This window comes from Amblyomma maculatum, chromosome 8, assembly GCF_055883805.1.
Source record: "Amblyomma maculatum isolate TAMU_Amacu chromosome 8, ASM5588380v1, whole genome shotgun sequence".
NCBI lineage: Eukaryota > Metazoa > Arthropoda > Arachnida > Ixodida > Ixodidae > Amblyomma > Amblyomma maculatum.
Genome location: NC_139351.1, coordinates 3,224,821 through 3,249,400, shown reverse-complemented (window position 1 = coordinate 3,249,400; position 24,580 = coordinate 3,224,821). Strand labels below are relative to the sequence as shown.

General features: G+C 46.5%; 1 protein-coding gene and 1 pseudogene across 3 annotated transcripts in view; both read right to left on the bottom strand.

Moving 5' to 3' along the window:
• The window catches only part of LOC146180450 (vasculin-like protein 1), a 158,674-nt gene that overhangs the window by 47,620 nt on the left and 86,474 nt on the right, over window positions 1-24,580 (bottom strand). For all 3 annotated transcript variants that reach the window (XM_084576041.1, XM_084576040.1, XM_084576039.1), the window contains 3 exons: window positions 19,235-19,301; window positions 16,022-16,153; window positions 3,153-3,286 (listed from right to left, as the gene is read on the bottom strand). In XM_084576041.1, the coding sequence (XP_084432167.1) occupies window positions 3,153-3,286; window positions 16,022-16,153; window positions 19,235-19,301 (333 nt within the window). The remainder of the gene's footprint in view (window positions 1-3,152; window positions 3,287-16,021; window positions 16,154-19,234; window positions 19,302-24,580) is intronic.
• On the bottom strand, window positions 12,200-14,139 carry LOC146180451 (uncharacterized; annotated as a pseudogene).

Below are 24,580 nucleotides of genomic sequence, written 5' to 3'. Positions count from 1 at the left end.
AAAGAAGCTGCTCTGGCGGTCTTTGACAGACCTCCTTAATAAAGAGTTCGGCGTCTGCCTCCCGCCAACACAGACTGAGAACAAGTGGAAATCGCTTGAACTAGCATACAAAAATGCGAAAAAAAAGAACAATTCATCCGGCCACAACCGGGTGCATTGTGAGCATGAAGAGTAAGTTGCTGCTATTATTTTGTCAAATTCCACTTTTACTAGTACTGCTGTGGCTATTAATTACTGTGATGTGCAAAGAGCTGTCGGATCTCCTCGAGAAGGAGCACCATATCAGTCCGGGAAGACTATTGTTTTGCCTGACGCAGGAAATGCAGTGTAAGTGCTAGTTCATAGAGTCTAAAAACATTTATTACTGAGCCTTTATGAACATTTGCAGTAGTCTGGACGTGACTGAAGAGGATACGGAGGATCTACCTTTGCCAGCAGCGGCGGAAAGGCCGGTTCGGGAGGAAAGAAAATGGCAAGGTATTTCGGCGCCAGCAACACTGAGTTGCACTCTGGAGAAAATGAAAGAAGGGAGGGCAAAGCGCCACAGCAAATTAGACCGCCTCATTGATCTGCTGGAGACGCAGATGCCACATGGTACCCAGCCTTGAAATAAGCTGTTTTCAAGGAACTCTTCTGTTAATTTTTCTAGTTGTGGTCATGACATTATTGTCTTTTCAACGACACTCCAAACCAGTTTTCAGCCCCAAGGCCACAGCATGTTAAGCGACGAGTCAGCTAATGTTTCTTAGCCTATTTTTAGAGAAGTCAGTGTCATGTAAACAGACATTACATATCGACAACAAATCCACCATATCCATAACCAATTTGTTCATGTGATGCTGAATTGCACTATTAAACATCAAAAAAACTATCACAAACCTATCATTTAGCTTTTTCTCCTATTGGTTGACATGTCTGCTGGTCATAAACTGCCAAAAGGAGTCGGGCTAATTGATCAGTTTGCAAAACGTTTTGTGATTGCTGCATAATAAAGTGCCGGGACATTCTAAATTACATATACTTGTGAGACAACTCGAACAACAAAAATACTGAATTGCATTTGGCAGCATAAACGAGCATTTATTAACAAGTGTTCTTTGTGAGGCTTCAGGGGAGTAGTGGTGAACCATTTGATAACTATTACTATGCTCTTGCATACGAGCAGGCCGGATCTGGGGGAACACAGCATGAGTAAAAACGCGGTGACTGTAAGCCATTGCCATGGCTTCTCCATATGTCAGTGGTCTGCTTTGTGAGCACTGATCTCGGCACTGCTGCATGGCAATGGCATTTCGCACGGCTTCAGCAGTATTCACCAAACCGAGGTCAACGTCATCTTGAGTGTCGTCGTTGCCAACGTCGTCCTGCTGTGGCATTGATGAAAGTTCTTCGAGGAAATCTCTGTCCTCATTGCACCAATTGTGCAAGACACATGCGGCCATAACAAGATAGCATGCCTGTGTAACTGTCTTGGTATCAGCAAGGTAGAGCCTTCTAAATCGTTGTTTCAGGAGGCCAAACGTGTTCTCAATTGCCACTCTCTGTTGACTGTGCCGCACGTTAAACCTTCTTTTCCATGATGGAAAGGTGGCTTCGTTATCACGATATGGGGTCAGAAGCCAGGGCAGCAGAGTGTATGCACTGGCCCCCAATATGTACCCATCATTGCATAGTGCTGCAGCATTTCCATAAAATGGGCTTTCCCTCATAACACGAGCGTCATGAACAGAACCCGGAAATCCGATTAAAACATCGAGAAATTTGTTAGAGTGATCTGGCCTTAAAATTTCTATATGAGAGCCATCAATGCACGCCACGGTATTACGTGGTCCTTTTCCGCCACTCTTTGCCAAAAAGCCAGCCTCAATGCGGGCAATCTCTGCGCCGGTGGGCCAGCGAATAACTTCCTCGCTTATGGAGTGCAGATAATGGACAACCCTTTGTACGCATGCATTCACCGAAGAGTCGGTCACGTCAAACCTGTCTGCAATAGCATACATTGAGTTTTGGGAGCCAAGGTATGCCAACGCGATTAGACACGTCTTGTCTGCAAGGATTTGTGGCCGTCCTCGCACTGCACATTGGAAAAAAGAAGACACTTTAAACCGTGTGCACAGGCCTTCAAAAGTTTCCCGTGAAAGCCGGAAATACCTCTTGAATTCATAGCTGTGGTACCTCGTCACAACTCTCTCGCAGTACAATGGCACACAATTTCGTTGTTCTCTTGAAAGGGCTACAACCACGTGCAGATCGTCGTCGTCGTCATCGCTGTCAGTCTCAATTAGCTCCATTAGAGCCTGAACATACAAGGCCATATTCGGCACGTAGGCCATCCTCTTCGACTGCACGCACAACGTTTCAACAGAAAAGAGTCTCGCGAACTAGTTCACTCAAGCCGAAAAAACACAGCCACGATCTCCAACCACGCACACTGACAGGCTCATCGCACAATCTTGGATTCGCACGCGGCACGCATGCAGACGACAAGGCCTGCACCGCACGTATTCATTTAAGCAGCAGACGTGCAGCGACAGTGGCGCTAATGTCGCGCTGCACCTGAACTAAACATGAACTAGCTGAACTAGCGCTGCACATTCTCGGCACCCCCTTGGATTATTGCAGAAGTGCAGCCAAAGTGCAGCCAAATCGAGTAGACCTATGGCGTCATCCACTAATACAGAATCATTCATTTCAATGAGCATCACCAAGTCACTAGCTTTGGGGTGTTGCCTGACTACAACCCACATGGTCCCTTTTTCGAAATTTTCTCGTGTGGACAAATGCCCTTGTGCAAGGATAAACCTCAACAAGGACGATTCCTTTACTGACACATGTGGCAGACACCAGGCCCATCTGTCATGGCAAGCCAGTAGCCAAGACCTCAGCCAGGATGGCATCAGTGGACCACAAATCCAGACTTGGCAGCAGGCGTGGCAAGAGTGACCAAGAGTCACCGCACGTGCCACATGCACTCATCTGTCCTCTGTAATGCTCCATATGAGACGGAGATGCATTGCTCAGGTAGATAAGTAGTGTGTGCAGGCATACCAGCAGGGAGTTTGCATCTATGGTAATGTCAAATGAAGCGGGAGAAAGAGAAGGCAATCACATCACTGAAATGAACCGGAGAAGAAATGCAGTGTATCCCTCACCGTTTTGTTGGAGGAGGGCAGCAGGGCTCGGTAGAGGGAGTTCTGCAAGACTGATGCACTGTTCCTGGTGGTGGCCGGTGCAGGGCTGCCAGTGTGGCCCAGCTTGGGGCTCAGGGCGGGGGTCACCACCACACCTGCACAGTTACAGCTGGCTCGCTTAAAGGTCCACAGAAACGATCACCAAGAAGCCACTGATAAACGTGTTCAGTGTGCAGAACGAATCCTTTTGAGCATTAATCCAAAGTATAACTCCTTGAAACAAAGCCAGCAATTTATTATTAATTTTTAAAAACAGCCTTTTTTGAAATTCGCGGGCAAAGAGGTTGTCACTTGGCGGTGTCGCATGGAACTATTTCCTTAACCAGTGACGTCACGGGTGAGTTGACTGGCAAGGCTTGCTAGAAGCTGCCATTTGCTGCGGCCACTGCAGCCATGACGTCACGGACATACTTCCGGTTGCTGCGAAAGTCGTCTGCTTGTGCGCTGCGCGGTTCGCTGTTGTTACACAGCTCGCCGCCCTTCTCGGTTAGGCGCCCTTTGCCCAAATACAACAACCGAAGCGACACAGTGATCGGCGGAACAAAGCTGCATTTACAAATACCTTATTTATATAACGTGGTTTCAAGAGTACCGAAGTGTCGTCCGACGAGGCGTCAACAGCACGGTCAAGCACCACACAATGGCAGCACCCCCTCGACCACCGTAAACACCGCCGCTGTGGCCCCTCCTCCCGCATACCGTATGCGAACGACACGGCAGATCGTCAGCGCCGATGTACGAAATAAAGCGTGCTAAAATTTGTTGGCGTCTGGAATACTGAGCCAAATATCAAGTATGAAGCCATCGTGAGGATCGCTGAACAGCAGCAAATTGCTGGTAAGAGTGATAGCCATTATACAAGCAAGTTTCTGCTCAAGCCAGCTGCCGTTGATGCATTTCGGCTCATCCGATCTGCTCGTACTAGCTCTGCGATTAATGCGTCGCCGGAGTCAATCCTATGATTCTTTTACTATGAAAAGATAGGATTCATAATAAGGCAGTTTTATAAGCAGACGATTTACGACAGCGTTGATCAATTCCAAAGCGCCGACCGTCGCGGCTTCGAAGCGAAACAATTTAGGCCTAGCGATGACTAGGGACGGTCACGCACGGCGCCGTTGTTCGTCGAGCTCGCGCACCCCACCCCCGCGGTAATGCGTTATGTACCCTGCTCTCGGCATCCCGTGCAGCAAGCGTTGCAAACTCGTGTACTTTCGTTACAGCTAAGGCCACGCATCTTTTAACGTTCTGTTCAGCAACAACCCGTTCAAACGATACTGCAGGCAGGACAAGGCTTCAGTACGCAGTCACTGCCCTGTCGGCCGTAATCGAAGACGTCGAGCAGCACAGTAGACACCGCATATTGTATACATCGATCTTTAAACGTGATACTGTGGGCAAATGAATAACTTTGTGAAGCAGACCCACTCGTACGTTTCGCGCACTCGGGTGCCGACGAGTAGCCTCCTTCAACAGACGCCGCCATAACCTCGGCTAATGATGCAAACTGAGGTCGCCAAGCTCGGTTTGAGATAACCGCGATTAGTGGTGTAACCATGGTTTGGTCCACCGTGTAACATGTACTATCCACCGTTTCGTGTAACCGTGGTTACGCTAACCGTACTCGTGCACAGACGGGTTGATGCGAGTACGCCAGCGAGCGCGCGCCATCAACCGGAAGTTCGTTGAAGTGACGTATTTCTGGGCGAAGCTTTTAACTTGCTTGTATTCTTTATTTTTTATGACTCCCTTCGGCGTACGAGTTAAGAGGGAAAATTGGAAGGGTCATTTTTAATCGCCGATGTCTCCGGTGTTGCCGAAGCTAGATCGAAAATTTTTGTGAGAGAATGATAAGTGGTTCAATATCTATCAGTGTTATGGCATTGTCTACCCTTCTTGGTGACCATTTGTGTGGACCTTGAAGTATGATGACAAAAAAAGCCACGAAACAACGAAGGAGGCTAATGTTTAGTGCTGACCCAACCTCCCCACCTAGCCTCGGGCTAAACACTTGGAGTAGCACACACCTAGTTCAAAACCATGATGAGGGGGAAGGCATTCCAGTTTTGAACAGGGTATGCGCTACTGCAAGCCCCCCCCACAAAATCACACAACCAGGTCCTTCTTGGAACTACTATCTTACCACCTGAAAAACATGTCTGTAAAGAGCGAATGTCAAATATTTATGCACTAGTCTGGTGTCTGCATAGGTGCCAAGGTAACTCCTATTTTCAGCAACATTTTTTTAAGCCAAGTCAATATCAAAATTTTGAGTGATTAATACCCCTGCCACACGGCACATTTAATGTCATTTCCATCGAATGACATTTGTTCAAAATGACATGAGGTGGACAGAAATGAGGTGAAATGAGGTGGGCAGAAGTTGGTTTTCCAGACTCAGTTCTCGTTTCAGGTGCAGATAAAGCGCATTGAAATTTTCAGTATGAGCCTCAGAGTGGGAAACGGGTACGAACAAAGGAAGGTGGTGGTGATGCCGTACCTTGTCACACCAGATTAAGAAAGTGGGGACCAAATACAGAGTAAAAATCCTGTTCTCTGCTCCGAACAAAATAGAGAAAGTGGGGACGGAGATTCAAAGAGGACTTCAAGGATGCAGAAGAAACGTGTGCAACATAAACCACGAAAATAGATATGTTCTTTGTAAGATCGACATTGTCTACCGAATCGAACTGTCCTATGGCCTTACCTACAAAGGCCAGACAGGCCGATGCATTAGTGCGGCTCATGAACACTGTCCTAGCGAAGCATTGCTCCATGTGCGAACGCACTCGGCTATTGCATTATATCGAAGCGTTGTTTGTCCATTCCGACTGGCACATCAGGGAAGTAACTGAATCATTTCATATTATCAAGAGAAGCAGTCGTAAGTACACAATCTGCAACATTACCTCCTTGACAAATAAACATGCTACACAGAGCTGTGCATGGGCTCAGACTGGCCCGAAAGCCCTACCCGGCCTGGACCGCGGGCCAGACCCAGAACAAGGTATATTTGTCTCGGGCAGGCTAGGCCTGACACCCCGATCCAGAGGACGTGCAACTTTTGCGCAAATACAGGGGTGGAAGCAGGCTAGAGCATTTTGGGGCAGCTCAGGGAGCAGTAATAATGCCGTTCTGGAGCATGTTTTAGGATCGAATGCTTCTAATAATTGCAATTTTCTATTCGTGACATACAAAAAATCTATTCTGATTATTTTTTTTTTATGCGAAAGCATTACTTCACTATGTTCACAGACTTCTGTCCGCAAGCTGCTTCCGCAGGCAGTCTCCGCAGATCGTGTCAGCAAAATCGTGTCCACAGCAGTTGTAATTGAGAAGTTGTAGAGGTTAATGAGTGGTGTCAATAGATAAGGGTGACACAATGTTGTTGCCAAAAAAGTAATTAGGCCAATAAATTAATTATGTAATTAATTACTGGCAAAAAAATTTAAAAGTTGTCCGCAGCAGTTGTGAGTAATTGAGAAGCGATATAGGTTAATGAGTGGTGTCAATCAATAGAGGGTGATGTAATGTTGTGTCCAAAAAATAATCATGCTAATAATTTAATTAGGTAATTAATCAGAGGCAAAAATGGTCTCATTAGCCAATAGCATGGCGCCACGTTTCAATGTATCGAATACTAAAATAGTTAATTAAATCAGTCAATTAAGGTGACGTCAAATGTGACGTCACGCAACCTGAAGTCGAGCCAAAAAAGGGCATAGGAAGGGATTGGCGAGCAATCTGAGAGTACCAAAGACTAAAGTGGTTAATTAAGGTCGTCAATTAGGGTGATGTCAAGGATGTGACGTCACGCAACCGGAAGTAGAGCCAAAAAAGGGGATATGAAGGGATCGGCACGCAATTTGAAAGTACCGAAGACTAAAATGGGTAAACAAGAAGTGAATTAATGTGACGTAGAGGATGTGACATCACGTAACTGGAAGTGGAGCCGAGGAAGATCATAGGAAGAGATTGGCACGCAATTTGAAGGTACCAAAGACTAAAATGGGTAAACAAGAAGTGAATTAAGCAACTAGAAGCAACCAGAAGCAACCAACAGCAGCATCCATGTTTTTGCATTACTCCAATGCAGATTCTGCAGTGCTCGTTAATTTTTTTTTTTTTTTCAAAGTTCAATGCTCGGTTTGGCTGTGCATGCATATCTGACAATGCAAGACAAACAGCCGAAACATGTACAGATGCTTAAGATATCACAGCTGCCTGTGCAATAATTCAGAGCAACACTAGCAAATGGAATGCTTTTTTTTCTATGTTTCATGTCAGAAAATCATGTCTGATTAAAAGCTTTTGACCATTTGAAAGATTCAAACATGGAGTTTACCAAAGTACTTTGATACACTCAAGCACCACCACTAGTGTGAAATTCACATCAATGAGCAGTACATTTATGCTATCTTGTACAATACATCCTTTTCGATCCTGCACTTATGTAGATATATTCCTGAGCACTGGTCAGTGCTGCCTGCAAGGAGGATTGACAGCACTCATGGGTAGCCGTTTCTCCTCCTCAGATTATTTACTTCACAAGCTTCTGGCAGGGCTCCTCATGCTTTTGCTTTAGCGACGCTGAAGCTACCTTAAGGTCAACACATTAAGTATATGCCCTGTATGGCTTTCCAACACTCTTGAGAAAATTTATAGTTATTTGTACCTTCGTAGAATCACCTTATAGCGCTGCAAGCGTGCTTTTGCTCATCTAGGTTTGGCACATTTGTTCTTAAAGACTCAATGGTGAAGCATGTGCTTGCTTTCACAGCAGAGTCATTAGAACAACTCGTGTAGTTCATTGCAGAAAGAGAAGTTTCCTAGGTCCACTGAGCGGTAAAACCAGGTTCTGCTAAATTTAATAGCAAAATGTTACGGCTTGGAGCAGTTTTGAAGCAATATTGCATTCTGGAGCAGGATGGAGCAGGAAAGGCAGTTTGGAGCTGACTGGAGCAAATGGGGCAGCGCTTCTACCCCTGCAATATAGCCATGGTGCGATAGGCTGCCACAGACTCCCCACGCAAGAGCTTCAGAGTTCTCCCCTGGCCTTTCCTCCACACCTCCCACCCTGAATAGATCTCTGATAGCCATCAATGGCCGAGGAGAGAGGCCGCTAGGGCCGACAGTGGGCAACCGGGTTTCAGCTTTCTCCTCTCCTGTTCAGTAACACTGGCACAGCTGTTTACATATCCCTCCTACAGAGAACCCAAACATCGCAGCACGGTGCTGCAGGCACTAGCGAAAATTACCATCTCCGAGCGGCACCATAACCTAACAGGCACGCAGACTTGCTCGCCCACTGAGTTGCGTGCGTTTTCTGCGTCTGCACAAAAAAGAAACGAATTCCGAGCACACTTGCGCTTTCTACCTTGTGCTGTGAGGCCGTGAAAGATTTACTTAGCGTGCACTCCCAAGGTCAGAGCATTGGTATTTTGCATTTATTTTGTCAGACAATTATCCTTTTCGTGAGGGAATAATCGCATGAAATACAAAATGAAAATGAAAAAGCTACCCTAAATGAATCTGCGGCATGAATGCGTTTCACTTTTCAGTATCTTCGTACCATACTTGCTCCCTGTGGTTGCTTCCGCAGTGTTCTTGTCCTGGTTGAACTTGTGTGTTACTTTTTGCATTTTTGTTTCTGCATGGTTTCCCCAAGCATATGACAGAACTCTAATTTTCACCTTTCAAGTTGCAGGCACTGCCGGTTTACAGAGCCCAAATAGGCGAAAACTCTATAGTAAAAGACTGGCGTGCTTTTTCTTGTTGTCTCAGGCCATTCCAATTACTTCCCAGTTACAGCTGTACAGTACTGGCTTCGACATTTTGCTTGCACATACAGTTTGTGCACGGTTTTAGTGCATAACACACAAGCCAGTCTTCTGAGGAAAGCAATATGCAAGCAACATGCATCCCTACTTTTATGCAGCCGCTTCAAGCATCACAAAACTGCGTATCAACCTACGTAATCGACACGCAGAGCTGCCGTTAGGCGTCTACAGTGGAACCTCGATTATACGACTTTGAGGGGACCATGAAAAACAGTCGTATAATCGAAAAACCAAGCATATTGGCAGTAGCGTTCAGTCTTGCCCGAAAAACCGGTAGCAACCGTCCGAATAAGCTCGTGGCAAGAACCAACACCATTCTTAAAAAAGTAGCTCAAATTATTGAAAAAATTTCAACACCCAAGCATTTGTTTGGAGGAAGTGTGACTAACTCCTATTCTCACCTTTAAAAAAAATCTGTGGTTTTTTTTTTGGACGTTTACCCAGCCACCAATAAATTAGTTTCCTTTCGAGAGTTTCAACATCTGACAGCAGGTCGGCATCATGAGCAGAGACAAACCACCGAATGATGTCGACGCTGCGCAACACATCTGCACAGGTAGGAATAGACATGCTAGTTTCCGTAACTGTACTCCTCGTCGGAGGTGCCTGCAGAGGCAGCACACACACTGTCGACGATTTCATCCAGTGACACTGCGCTACACACTGCGACATCGTCGTAGGTACCAATGTTATCCGCAAAGGCTACTGGCAGCTTAGAGTGCCAAACTCGGGTTCTTCGTTGACTGATACTGCAGCCTCAATGGTAGAGGAGGCATCTCATCTCTTGAATCCACAATGCTTAAAGGAACTTGCAATCGTGTTCGAGATGGCGTCCCATGCGCTAGCTATGCAGTGCATAGCACCAAGGACCTTCCTGTCATCCTGACTGTGTTCCATGCTCGCCAGCTGGCAGTGCACCAAAAACGTGCGGTCTTTAGCTTCACGCACTTAATGATTCCATCGTCAAGTGGCTGCAGCTGGCTGGTGAAATTTGGCAGCAAGAACATAACTTTCACATTCCTCAACTACGAAGTCCAGCACAAGAAGAATCTTCCTGGCGCTCATCCTCGAATCCAGCTGCTGCAGAAATGCAGAGAACATAGCAGAAGATGCCTTTCTCTTGAACTGGTATTAGCACGGCAACCTCTTCAAATTTTTAAAGTGCTGCGGCTTCTCAAACTTGCCAATTGCAAGGGAGGTAGTTTTTCCGAACAGTCTTCATTGGCGCAGCAGTGAGGCGCTCATTGCTCTGCTTACCGACATGGCAGCTCTATCCTTTGAACGCCAATGTCTGCTCTGGCTGCAGGTTATAGGAAAAACCCATTCATCCTCGTTAAATGTGTCGGATCATCGCCGTCCTTGTCGCCTCGTCTTGTCCTGCACTGCCATACATTTGTTCAAGACATGTAAGAAGATGCCCAATTTAACACGTTAGACGGCTTGTACTGACCGGTACAGAGTCGCTAGTAGGAGTAGTTGCTGCGACAGAAGCAAATTTCTGCTCACAACTTCATAGCCATCGTCACCGGCGGCACGGCGCAGCCCACCCTTGCAGTACTGTCGCCAACCGTTTTTTCGGACTTGAAGGGACCCGAAAAATGGTCCGAATAATCGAACAGTCCGAAAAATCCGTGAAGCACAAAAAATCACTTTATTCAGAGGAAATCGGCTTAAAAAAGTCGCCGATTTTACCTTGCGGCAAATTTCTTTTGCTGGCGACGATTTGCGCTTGTATTTGCGCCAAAGTTGTCGTTTTGCTGTACACGCTAGACAGCAAGTTCACAGCGTTCGTAATTTGTGCAAGCGATGGCTGTGGTAGGCCGCCCGAGTCGTCGTCGGAGTCCGACTCGTCTTCAGGTTGAAGAACCTGGCGTACAAGTTCGTCGTCCATGAGGTCCGCACACATATCGAGGCCGTCGTCCACTTCAACAAACTCGCGGAACGTGGAGCCCGTTAGAATGTCCATTCCGTTCCCGCGAAGGTCAACGATGAGGTCTTCGCCACTGTCTGCAGTCAAATCCTCACAATCGTTGCAGTCTTCTACGTCATCGACTTCATCGGCGGAGAATCCAGCGTGCCTGAAGCAATTAGCAATTGTTTCCGCTCTCACTGCCTTCCACGCGTCAGCCAGCATGCTAACTGCCGCAAAAAGATCCGTGGCGTACTTTTTCCCGTTGTCAAAACAAAGGACTGTGCGCCGCAGAAGACGGGTCCGATAATGCACCTTAAGGTTTTTGATCACCCCCTGGTCCATTGGCTGGAGCACGCTGGTGGTGTTTGGTGGCAGACAAAGCACAAAGAGATAGCTGCCCGCGTCAGCGTTGGCGACAAAAGCAGGTTGACGGCGATGACAATCCGACTGCCACCTCGAAGTGGCAGAGATTGCAGGGGCCTCTCCTGGCAAAAATGGGGCACCGAAACCATGTCAAGCCAATCCAACTGCAGAGCCAATCCACCTCAATCCAAGATGGCGCTTGTTGCGCCGGCGAAAAGCCGATAAGATGGCAGATTTTGGCCTGCAGGGAACTGAAATTAGTCCGAAAAATCGAATTTTCGGACTTTTAAAGTCCGAAATATCCGTCGCGAATATGTATGCGCTTCTATGGGGTGACTGACGGTGCCTCACTGAAGTCCGAAATATCCTACAAGTCCGAATTATTGGAGTCCGAATCACCCGTCGGCTACTGTATACGCTCTCTCCGCTCCTAATTAACGTCGTCGTCGATTTGAATTGCAGCTTTCTCTTACTATCAACAGACAGTAGGGTGACAATAAGGCAGTGCCACGAGTGAGTCATATAAAGTCAACGATCGATAATCCGGACTCCACGGGGAATGTAAACAAGTTCGAAATATTGAATGTCCGAAAAATCGAATGAAGCAAAAAATACCTTTTTTATGGTGTCTACCTAAGTGTTTTTTAAAACTCCCTGACTTTTCCAGGTTTTCCCTGACTATTTCCATTAAATTTCCTGACCGAAGTCCTGAAAAATAGTTTCAACTAATGCCATTAAAACGAATATATTGCATAGATAGACATTATGCACAATGCAAAATATTTTATTCAGGTGTACAAAACAACTGATCTGCTGTCAAAGAGAGAAAAAAACATTGGTTAGCTGCTTTAGGGACCTTGTTTTAGAGAATTAATTTCCTCCTCAAGACAAGCAGCCTGCAACTGTGCATCGTCGATGACCTTTTGCCTCTTTTGTTTAAGCTCTTTTACAATAGAAGCCACTCTTCTTCTTCCTTTCGGCATCCGATGTGTCCAACCTCTCTTGCTTCTTTCTTTGCAGGTCTTCCTTCCATCGGGCATTGGCACTGCGGACCATTTGCATCATTGTGTTTGTGACCTCAACTTTGGCCACACCTCCAATAGCAGAGACTGTGTCATACACTGCTCTTTGCACAATTAGCGACTCCTCTTTCAGGTTTTCAACAAGGCACTCTTTGTTGACTGAGAACCCTCGTTCCACAGCTGCATTTCCATGGGACAAGCTAAGAATGATCTTGATGAAGGAAAATAGCTCCTTATGGTTGCGTGAACACAATTCAAACCAGAGCGTGTCCAGCCCCTGCTCGTTTCTGTCAAAGTTGGTCAATGCCACCTGTGCAGAGCTCAATGAGCATACCTCAACATAGGAACGGTGGGTACGCTCAGCTTCCAACCCAGTCAGCCACTGGTGCTCTGTTAGCACCTCCAGGGCAATGCACAGTTGCTTTGCACCAACCTCTGGAGACAATGCGATAGCTGGATCCAAGCAGCTCGCTCCTTGGTCAACTTGTATTGTAAAGGTGACCTTTCCATCACTTTTTGTGAACACTTCTTTACGAATGCAATATAGTCTTTTTTGAAGCTGAGCACAGCCAGCTGCGATGGTGTGGGGATCTTGCGAAGCTCATTTTTTGCAGCAAGCCCAATGTTGAATGTAGTAGAAGCAATCATGTTATCAGGTTTCTCCAAGTCAATCCTAAGCAGCTTAGTGGACATGTTGTTCAGCTTGCAGGACTTCCTTTCGGACGATTCTAGCAAGCAATGACCGCAACAGGCGATCCAGTGTAGGGGCTAGAAAGAGCACCATAGACTTGTCTGTCTGAAATTCAGCCAAAAATGGTTCCAGGTCTTCAGCAATTGATAGCATAAAAGTTAATTTAACAGGCAGCATCTTGTCCCCTTTTGCATTTTCAACAATGCTGTAGCTAGCACACGCTGGCACCTTTTTCGCTTGCTTAGAGCATTCCATGAATTTCACCAAGTTCGGAATAATAGCAAGCGCTCTTGAAATCACCTTGCTATTCTCAAGCCACCTTACCGGGCAGAACTTCAATGGAAACAGGGCACTTCCTGTAAAGTGGATATAGTCTGCATGACATGCTGGCACATACTTGAATAGATTATAGCTCCCACGAAGAAACGCTACCAGATCCCAGTGCGTCGCAGAGTGGCCTGTTTTAAATGCACCATTGACAACATGGAGTCCACAGCTTCCAATGTCAAGAAGTTGGTGAGTTGAGTCAGGTTCTCTAAGTTCTTGTTTGAGGGACCTCAGAAACTTCAAGTTCACATTTGGCCCGTCCATTGACACTTGTAGTATCTTCGTTTGATTAATACCTTCTGTGGCTTTCCTAAAAGCAACAGCCAAATCTTCTGAGTTGTGTGCCCCAAGAAACACGAAGTTAGGCAGCGTGTTTTCACAGTGGCAACAGTTTGGTCCCAGTACCTGATCAGTACATCCATCTGCGCTTTCTGAGTGACTTTGTTGAGCGACTCATCAAATGCAACCACTAAATAAGGAAGGCTAGAAAGGTTTGTCAAATTTTCTCTTGAAAGTATGAACCAATACCATGACAAATTGTGTATCCGACTTTGTCCTTTCCAAGCTACATTTTAGTGGCAACCTCACATGTAGGGAACATAAACGGAAACAGCGAGGCAGAGGCTGCCGCTGATCGAAAAGATCCATGGGTCATTACAGTGTTCAAGCACCACATGATCTCGGCCTCAGTAACTTCATTCTTCAATAGAAAGCTACTCACTGATGTCTTCAGAGAGGGGCTAAGTGCTTCCGTGGTGGTGGCTGGACGCAGCTCCGGAGCACTACAAGCACTAGCGCTACCTCCAAACGAAGCACTCGTTGGCGCTGCGGAAGGCGAGCTGCTATTTGTCACAGTCTCGAAAAATGAGACGACCCGAGTCTGGGAAGCGCTTTGCCGAGATTTCATAGCAGCTTGATGTTTCTTACTCTCAGCATGGCTAGTAATTGCCGTTTTCCCCATGTTGCTCAAGGAGAACTTCTTGCAGCACATTGTGCAGCGAGCACTATTTGGGTCATTTGGCACAGGCCTAATCCAATTTGCATGTGCGGAGATTTCCGGGTTTGTCCAGTCGGGGTTGAAGCAGCATTTCTTTGACAGTGCCATCGTCACTTCCACACATATGTTCACTTCAGGAGCACAACACGAACTTTCAAACTGAAAGTCGAAACGCACGTGGTAGGAAAAATCGTAGCGTGCACGCAGAGCCAAGTGTGCTTGGTCGGGTAACGCAAGAGCGTCAACTACTACCACGGCCGGTCTCGAGGGAGAGCGCGCTTCTCTTACGGCCTCTCCAATGGGGTCTGTTTCCACCACCTGCCGCGCCTCGGTGGGGTCGCCACCACCCTACTGCTGCTCCTCTGCTACAGCCGTTCACGCGCAAGGAAAACGCGCGCTCGCTTTTAGCTTCGCTCATGTCAGTTGCAACCAGCAGATCCTGTCATTTCGCCCCTTATGGTTTATACAAAGGCCGTAATCAGCATCGAACATTTATCGTGCACGAGGAATAAAATACGGTCAACAATCCGCTCACGCGCGTGCGCCTTCATCAGTGCAGCCGTGCACGGTCGAATGAAGCTTTAGGTACACTTCAATTTTTGCCCCTAAGTTTTGTACAAAAATAAATTTAGCAGGCTATGCAATGCGCCTTTGAATGGTGTAAGCAGGTGTAGCGTGACCTGACGTGAGTGCATGGTGAACTGTTGGGTGGAGATTCTGTCAACCGCTACCGTTTTCGTTTAGATCAGAAGAGGCACTGGCAAAAATTCATGGCGCATCTCAGATTCAGAGTAAAGAACAAAAATTTACTCATATAGTAAAAATTTCACTTGTCTAGTGGAGTGGGCTGTTCTAGCTTCGTTCAAAACATATCAGTCGGATGAAAGACCGAAGATGTATACTTTTAATCAAGGAAATGGGCATAAATAGTTAAGCAGAATCGAAAAGAGCGGCAAACAATAAAAAAAAAAATTGTACTTCAAAGTTACACATTGCACAACATATTCATCAATTCATCAAAATGCGACCTGCGTCTAGAAAATTCAGTCTCAAAATCTTCCTGCACGGCTTGTGCACATAAGGAGTTGGCCTCTCGGTCTTCTCTGTCACTTTCCTGGTAAAATTAATTGAGAAGAAAAATTCTGAGAAATTTTTCAAATATCAAAGAAGCGGACCTAATAACATAGCTGTTGTCAATTCCTTTCGGGCAACTCAGTGTTGAATTGTGTAATGCTGACTGAATCAGGATCTTAAGTACTTCGAAAACATTTGTGTGTAGTAGGTGCATGGCAGCTTTTTCGAAAAAAAAAAAAAAAAAAAAAAGCTTGTCCAATAGGGCAACAAGCTCTGGTTTCGGATAATGCAGTCCGCTGAATATTGTCCTCGTAGAAGAGTGTACTACATAGGGCTGCTTCTTTCGCTAGTTTCAAGAAGAATAGCGCAAGCGTCACACCCGAAGTTGATTAAATAAACGTTATATCCAGCGACATAAGGTAAACCGGAATATGTGACAGTGGGAAATGGGATGGTAGGAGATGCCATCACTGGGTCAAAATCCTGTGTGCCGGTGTAGGTTGTTTGCTCCTCAGAGTGGCCATTGCAGCCTTTCCTCCCAAGCCTACCTCCTCATAATGCTCTGCATAACGTAATGTCCTCTTGTGCAAAGGGAGTCACTGACCAGTGCTGCCCGTGGTAGATCCGGGACTGCGGGAGCGCGTCTCCAGCAGCGCAGAGGGATCTGGTCGCGGACGCTGCACCAGGTGCCCCTTCCTCAGCACCGTTCCATGCACTCGGGAGTTGCGCGGATTCTCTGCACACACAAGGAGCCATGTAGTACCTGATATCCCAACACAGCACCACTGACCAGATGGGCGCGTTGAAAGGAACAAGATTATGAGCATGGGGAAAAAGTGCACAGCATGCTTGTGAGCAAGCAAGCCAGTAGGTACACAGCAGAAAACACTGACTGGCAAGTGCTCTGTATTGCTGTGATTTTGTATTGCTTCAAAAGCAAAAACCATATTTGCCGCGAATGCACTTCAATGCATGCATTAGGAGCTCATATGCATGGTTGGTAGCATATCTTTAGCTCATTCAGAACCTTATACGTTTTTGTGCTTGCCCACCTCGCAAAAATTCAGTTACGGAACCGTTTGACATATCATACCTCAGTCCAAAGCTTGACATACCAGCCACTGCAAGTCTGTAAGGTCTAGCTTGTAGATGCTGATCTAGATCCTTTTCTAAGCTTTTTAGATGGTTATCTTTTAACAACGAGAAACAGCTTGAAGAACCGTGAAGAAGCGATAAGCTACACTCTTGTCCCTCCCAACTTCCTAATTACCCAAACAGCGGCCAAGTCATCCCTTCAATCAAATAAAGGCTTTATTCATTCATTATCTTTTTTCTTTTTCTTGGCAGCTGCCACAGCTGGTTGTGTTTTCTACAACTGTGTTTTCTCAGCTGTTTTGAAGATATTTTATATTTGTGATCATTTTGCTTGCTGAATTTCTTCTGCAGTTCTTATGATGTCTCCTCTCTTCGCATTAGCTCTGCATTGGAAGCCCCGTGCAGATGCTTCAGAAGAACTGTAATCAACGCTCAATTCACATATGAGAACTTTATGCGCAGCTTATTGTCGGCGTGACAATTAACCGCTCAATGACAAAAGTTTTCTCAACATGCAAAATTCCTCGCCCTCATAGATTGTCTATTTCCTCATCGCGAAAATACTCAAATTTCCTTCAATTGCTGGTACTGCGACGAACTCAAAATGATCCAAATCAAACTCTGTTTGTGCAGCTCAGCTGTCCGATTTGCGCTATGTACAGTTCTCTACTGGCACTGCTGTCGAAACACACGGGGCAGTGCAATTATTAGAGTGCTTTCTCTTTGGTATATAATGCATTTTGCGTTCAAAATATGTGGCAGCAAGAAAATAAAGGGCCTTGCTACATGAACTATCTCTAGAGAACTTGAATACAGTTCCTTTTCTAAATGCAGATCAAAAATTGTTCACTTCGAAGTAAGTTAGCTCTTATGTGCAGACCTTGCGCCCACCTTAATCCCAAGAAGTCTATCAGTGACACGTACAAATGACTGACTTCCAAGTAATCATTTCAATAGGCTTCGTTCTGCCCGGTGCAAAGCATGCAGGCCAGCATGAAGGGGCCTATGTTAACAAAAGATTTAGCAGAAAGCTTCGTCTTAATAGAGGACGCGATAGCGCCTTTAACGCAGTCTCTTCATTCCACCAATTTTAGGCATCTAGAGGCTGGCACATAGTTGGCAAGCGTATGTCTATTTATTTTTTATTATAGGGTAAAGACACAGTATCTTCTCGGCACACATCCTACGTTTACAGTGAACGGCATAGAATTAGAGGCACACATGTCGGTGGCTTGAATCCCTGTCACAGATTGGACTGAAACTGGAAAAGAAGGTGGATGCTACATAAGAAGTGAAAAGTTGCCTGACAGCACGCGGAACACTGCACAATGAATGGCTACATCATAATTTAATACGAAATGACTTGAGCGTCACTATATCGAGTAATAAAAAGAAATGAAGCCGAAGAGCAGACAATGCTACTAGAACGCTGGCTGGGAAGCAATCAGAGGGTGGGGGATGGGGGAAAGTGCAAGGAGGTGCCTGCGTCTTCATGCATGTTCCTGCTCCCCCGCCACAGCTGCCCCAGGTAGCTGACTGTGCCTCGTGCCGCTAGCACACTCTGCTATTCCCACTACTGATGCACGAAAGCTTGCGATTACCCGCGTAACGGCAATGAACGCACACAACTCGCACAGAGTTATTTTTCTTTGTCCTGTTAGTTTTTGCTGCGTTTAAGCATGAATTAATGTAGTGGCACATTCTAAAAGCTAAAGTAGTGTTGCCACCTAGATGCACTGTTGACACTGAAACAAGTCACGTTTTATAAACTGCAGCCGATCATTGTTATCGTGTCCCTCTCATGTCAGTTTATGTTATATAGTCATGAAACTTGCAGGGTTCTGCCGAATTTCCAGTAATTCGTCACTAGCTAAGAGACAGTCGGCGCCGCGAGTTCATTATATCAAGGTCAATTGCTGAACATGTTTGTTATGTAGTTTTTAAATACACGCACTTCTATGGGGGCAACGTTGGGTAATTGAAAAGCTTCATAATATCGACAAATTTGCTACATGGTTTGTTAGATAGATATTTAAATGCATTTCTATCTCGCACTCAGGTAATTACTGTAACTCCTTCCTTTTTTTCTTGCTATACATCTCTGCAACAAAGCCCACTACTTATTTTAGAAATTTTTCAAAATTTTTGTCCCAGATGCAAAATGAGCTTTTTTGCTGCAAGTTTGACAAGCTGTAGCTTTCATCCCAATTGTCCTAGAAAGTCAATTTATGCATGATAGGGTTCCTTCCATCGATAAATATTCTCAACAAGGTCTGAAAATTATTAACCAGGCTTCCTCCGAACAAAAGACATTCTTTGTTTGATATTCTAGAACTGTCTGCAGTAGAAGGAAACCGTTTGCGGTTCTGAAATCAGCAGATGAAAATGCACACAGTTAAGTTTTGTCCATAAACTGACAAAACAGGCCCTTTACAACCTCGCCCTACTGTGCTCCTATGTGAGACGCTGTCTGGCTGGGGCTCCACGGCAGTTAGAAAAGTGCCAGGAAAGGAGTAAGAAAAACTGGCAAAACTTTTTGCCCCAGTCGTCTTTTGCAGTAGCCACAGTTTTCACGCAGTTCTGCATGCTGAGCCAACTTACTACAGAGTGAACTCCATCTAATCTAATCCGATGCTTACAATGGCTGCATAGCTCGCCTTTCAATGGGGGAAGCGAAAAGCACCACACTGAAACAACAAGTGTCCGAGAGAAGATCACTCACCCCACACACTGCCATTGGTGACGGCTGGCTGCTGGACGGAAGCATCGTCTGCACCCAGCAAAGTGGGCTGCATACCAACAACATACACGCCCGTCTTCACACAGTTTCTCTCGAGCAGAGCTCAACTAGGTCCCAGTGAAATTCACCGAGACAGCTCAGCAACACTCCCTGTTGGCTCATGCAGCAAGCGACCAGATGAGAAAAGACAAGAGACCCAACAGCTCTTTAATATTGCCAGTTGAAAACTCATGGGCCCACGTATAAAAAAAATGGCAATTTTTATCGGTCAAAATTTGGGTGTCTAAGAATAGTGGTGGTGTTGCGGCCATTAAAAGAAACTGTCTAAATCCACCTTTTTCACACGGCCGCTCCACGCATGCGTGCCCGTCCCCTAGTTGAAAACGAACCACCAGCCCAGCTGCGCATGTGCAGTTCTTGGCCTCCGCGGTCCACACAGCCTGGGCTGATCTCGAGGGCCAGGCGCAGGTCAAATTTGTGACTGGTATACGTGACAAATGGTGGTACAGTGAAACCTCGTTATAACGAACAGTTAAAAAATCTGAAAATAGTTCGCTCTATCCCATAATACGTAATATAAAATTTCGTAGAAAATACACGCAAGAGCAGCGAAATTCAATCCGAGAAGGCACAGCAACTCGGAGGGTGCCTACTTGGGTCACGCCCATTTATTTACGTGCAAAGAACTGCGTTAACGCGGCTTGCTTTTTTGCGTTGATCGCGTTCCGTATCACATTCTGTTTTACAGTTTGCAAACACTCAACAAGGGCAAACCCACTGCCCTCAATAGCACTGCAGTGGCGGCGCAGTAAATCCAATGCAGCAAGCGCTTCTTGTGAAGTCTGAATGTTCTCGTATGCAGGGTCAGCCTGAGCTTCGTCTGCAGGATGTTCAGAAACTTCCACAGCGATTTCAGCATCCGTCAGTACAGACGTAGTCGCCGCGATGTCGTCGCCGCCTACAAAGTCCTCTGCAGTCATTGTTGCGGGCATGTCACCAAAAAAACGCGAAAAGTCGTTCCAGGCTCATCGAGCTCGCGGAGCTCTGCTTCTGCTTCGTCGGGATCGTCCCCATCATCACTTGATGCACGGACCTCTGCTGGAACAAAACCTGCGTGCCGAAAGTAGTTGGCAATCGTTTTGCCTTTCACGCTGTCCGATCAAGTCCTGCTTCACAAGAAGCTTCACGAGAAGAGTGTCAATCAGTCTCCTCTTGTAAATTGCCTTGAAGGACCCGATTTTATCTTGAGCTTGGTCTTTAACGTCAGTGCTGCTCTTTTTTTCACAATCATCGCCATCAAAGCACTACACACACCCGCGTACCACACTCGACACGACGATCGACACAGCCTCCGCCGAACGCTACGACGGCCACGCCGCGACGCCACTGCTAACACTAAAAACGCGAAAGACGCAAAAACCAAAAAGGCAAAAGCAACCTTCAATTGTGCTGCTGTTGAAGCGGCGCTGTCAGCAATTGTGAGATGCGAACAATTTCTTATGGCCTCCGAGATGACTTCCGCGCACACAAACAGGCGCGCGGGGGTAATCTCGGAGGCCATAGATTTCTTTGGCTGTCAACTCCCAATGCCGTCGTGGCATCTGTGGCGCTGTCACCGGCTGCGAGGTAGTCCTGAACATTTGCTGCGCCGCACAACACACATGTAGTGCAACGAAGCCTGCCTCCTGCTAATAAAGTGAGGTAGTGCTTGGCGTCGCGAAGTTCGTAATATCCGTTTTATGCCGAACCGCATTCGCTATGGGAAGTTAAAAATACATGTGTTTGACAAAATAATTTCGAAGAGTTCGATATATTCAACAATTCGCAATATGCGTGTTCGTTATATCGAGGTTTGACTGTAGCTGTCAAGTACACAGATCGCTACTTCACACGCAGCTCCCAAGGACGTTTTTAAGCAGTAGCAGACGAATTTTAAACCACTCTTCAGAAGGCACGATATCTTGTGAAAAAGGCAAATTGCAAACTTTCAGAGTGTTTGGAATAAACAGCGCGAAGGATAAGGACGAAGATGAGAAGGACACAAACACAGCGCTGTTTATTCCAAATGAGCAACCAACTAGCCTGCACTTACGCTTGTTAATTTCAGTGTTGATATATGCACAACCACCAGGAAAATAACATATGTTCAAAAGTTGCAGTAGCAAAAAATCCTTAGCTATAACAGCCGTTGCAGTAATTAGGGTGAAAAAGAAAACAGGAAAAGAGTGATTTCCGGAAGGCATTGACGGCAATAGCAGAAAGCTTCTATTGACTACTTCTAGATGACACAATTCATAGTACGTACAGTAGACTCCTGTTAAGACGAACTCGCTTAAGATGAACCCTCGGCTAAGATGAACAGTGGAGGTTGTTTGTTTGGTTCCCCATAGAGTCAATGCAAAAAAAATCCGCTTAAGATGAACACTTTGCAATCACTAATTGGTTAAGATGAATTTTCACGGCCAGCCGCACCCCACCCGCGCAGCTTACTCGACCGTCCGAGCAGCGCTTCAGCAGAAAGAAAAAAAACAAAAAAAGCTTTTCAGTGCCACGACCATCCGTGCCGCCGACGCACGCAGACCCAAGCACGTCGGTGTCGGAAATGCGATTCTACGAAGGCGGAAGAGTGCCGCTGCTCGTCCTCTCCCACCGTTCCCCCGCTCACTCCTTTTTTCCCCGCAGTAGGAGTAGGTTCGCGTTTCGCGTCGCGCCGGCTGTATTGGTACGACCTCGAGCAAGGACGAAACAGAGCGAAGAGAGGAAGAGGCAGAGAAAAAAAGCATATGCGGCCCGGCCAGCAAAACTAGTGAAACGCAGGAAAAAAACGGTGAGAAGAAAAAGCAGCCAATGACGTTTCCCAATGGTGATCACGTGATAGTGTCGTCATGCCAGTGCTACCGAGCTCCGCGCCTTTGCTGATTGCCAACGACGCCTACTACGTGGCGGGTGTGCGTGTCGTGTCCCGCAATTTTCTACCAGGCTGTACGCTGTCACCTCGTGGTGTGCGCCGTTTGTTTTCTTGCGCGCCGTGTTCGTCGTGTTGTTACTATGGCTAGTCGGCCAACAACTCGAAAAAAGCCACTTGAGCTTCGTGAGAAGGCCGAAGTTTTGACCGAAGTTCGCGCCGGCCGGCTTTCAAAGACTGAAATAGCGCGCAAGTTCGGCATCGCGAAAAGTACCATGAGCAGTATCGTGAAGGACGAAGTGCGGATCACCAGTGCTTTGGAAGATGGTGAGTTTGCGCCAAAGCGGAAGAGGATGCGCACAGCTATGCACAAAGACCTTGAAGACGTTCTGCTTGCCTGGGTGAAGAGAGCGCGCAGTGCGAATTTGCCAGTGAATGGAGTGCTACTGAAAGCTAAAGCAGAAGAAATTGCCCTGCGACTGAGGGTGGCTCGACCGTTTTCGGAAAAGGCATGGACTGGCCTTTCGTTGTGTTGTCCGCGAGGCCGCTGCAGTGGATGAAGCGGTCTGCAGCGATTGGAGGCAGAACAAGATGAATGAACTCATGGACGAATATGACCCTAAGACATATACAATGTGGACGAAACTGCGCTTTTCTACCAGCTACTCCCAAATAAAACGCTCGCATTTGCTGGTGATGACTGCGTGGCGGGCAAACGGAGCAAGCTTCGAGTAACGGTCCTCATGGGCGCAAATATGACTGGGACTGACAAACTAAAGTTGCTGGTGATTGGCAAATCTGAAGCACCACGCTGCTTTAAAAACATAACGCTGCCAGTCACCTACATGGCTAATTCAAAAGGGTGGATGACGCAGGCACTTTTCGAGCAGTGGCTTCAAGAGATGGATCGCCACTTCCAGAGACAGAAGAGAAAAGTTCTCGTTGTTGACAACTGTCCCGGACACGGCCACATCGCCGGACTTCATGCCATCCGACTGCAGTTTCTACAAGCGAATACAACGGCGAAGCTGCAGCCTATGGACCAGGGAGTAATAAGTAGCTTGAAGAGGGACTATCGTCGCTCTCTGCTGCAAAGGATGCTGATTTGAATGGAGAGCAGTAAGGAGTACAAAGTTAACCTGTTAAGTGCTGTCCACTCACTGACGAGCGCCTGGGAGCAGGTTACTCAAGCCACTATTGCCAACACCTTCCGCCATGCAGGATTTGTGGCGCTTAGTGATTGCTCAGCGCAGAATGACTGCGATACTACGAATGAGGACCACACTGCGAACTTGGAGGATAGAAGCATTGTTTCTGCGCTGAGCAGTAAGGTCTGAGGTTATACGTTTGGCAGGAGCTGCCAACTCGAGCAGTAAGGGTGTGTTCATTGACAATGAGCAGTAAGGGTGTGTTCACTGACATCAGTACGTATGTCAGCATTGTCAAAAGTGTAGAAACGTGTAGGGCTGACACACTGGACGCTCTGATTGATGAAGTGCTTGACCTACCATCGGAAACTGCTGCTGAAGATGACAGCTTGAATGTTATGCCTGAATCTGCACTAGTTACCTCTGATGCAGCTGATGCCTGCCTAGACACTTTAGTGCAGTTTTTTGAACAGTGTGAGGGCACTGAAGGGTATCTTCAAAAGTTAAGCGAGATGTCTGCTTTTGTAGCAGGCCGTCGATTTTCACGACAGACACACAAAAAAAAATAACAGACTGGGTAACAGTCAACAATGCCTGATGCCTTACTACTGCAAAGTTTAGTAGACAATCATTAGTCCAATAAATGCTTGTATTGCAGTTTATTTTCCTGAAAGGCCATTTTATTCATTTGTTCTCATATATGAGGTATTTGGACACACTCTGCATGCTCAAACATCATTTTTGGAAGCACTCCTGATTAGACGAACAATTTTCATGGTCCCTTGGAGTTCGTCTTAAAGGGAGTCTACTGTACTAAAACCAGCCCCTTTTTAAAGCAGAGTAAGCAGAGTTTCTCGACTGTCATTATCTAAAAGCTCAGGTCTTGTGGCCTTTCCCCCACTGGTGATGAGCTCTACCAGACTTTATACCTCTGACATCGTTCACCTTTCCCCACCCTGTCAAGACCACGTTCCTGGCACAGTGGATTAGTACGCTGAGAGAAAAACAACTTCCACCCCAAAGCATCAGAGGCAAACCAAGAACAGTGGTGGGAACTGACCTCAGAGAGTAACTGCCCTCAGTGATGGGAAAGACACACTTCAGAAAAAGGTACTGCACTCTTGGAAAACCCCATTACCAAAGCTTGTTCTTCCTTCTAGTCTCTATCACAGCGCTGGTTAAAGTTTCAAAGAGGTATCAACTAGCTCAAATGTCTGCTGTACTGCACTCTGTCAGGTAGACAGCACAGTTCTTCAAGCGTGACCAGCAGCGAGC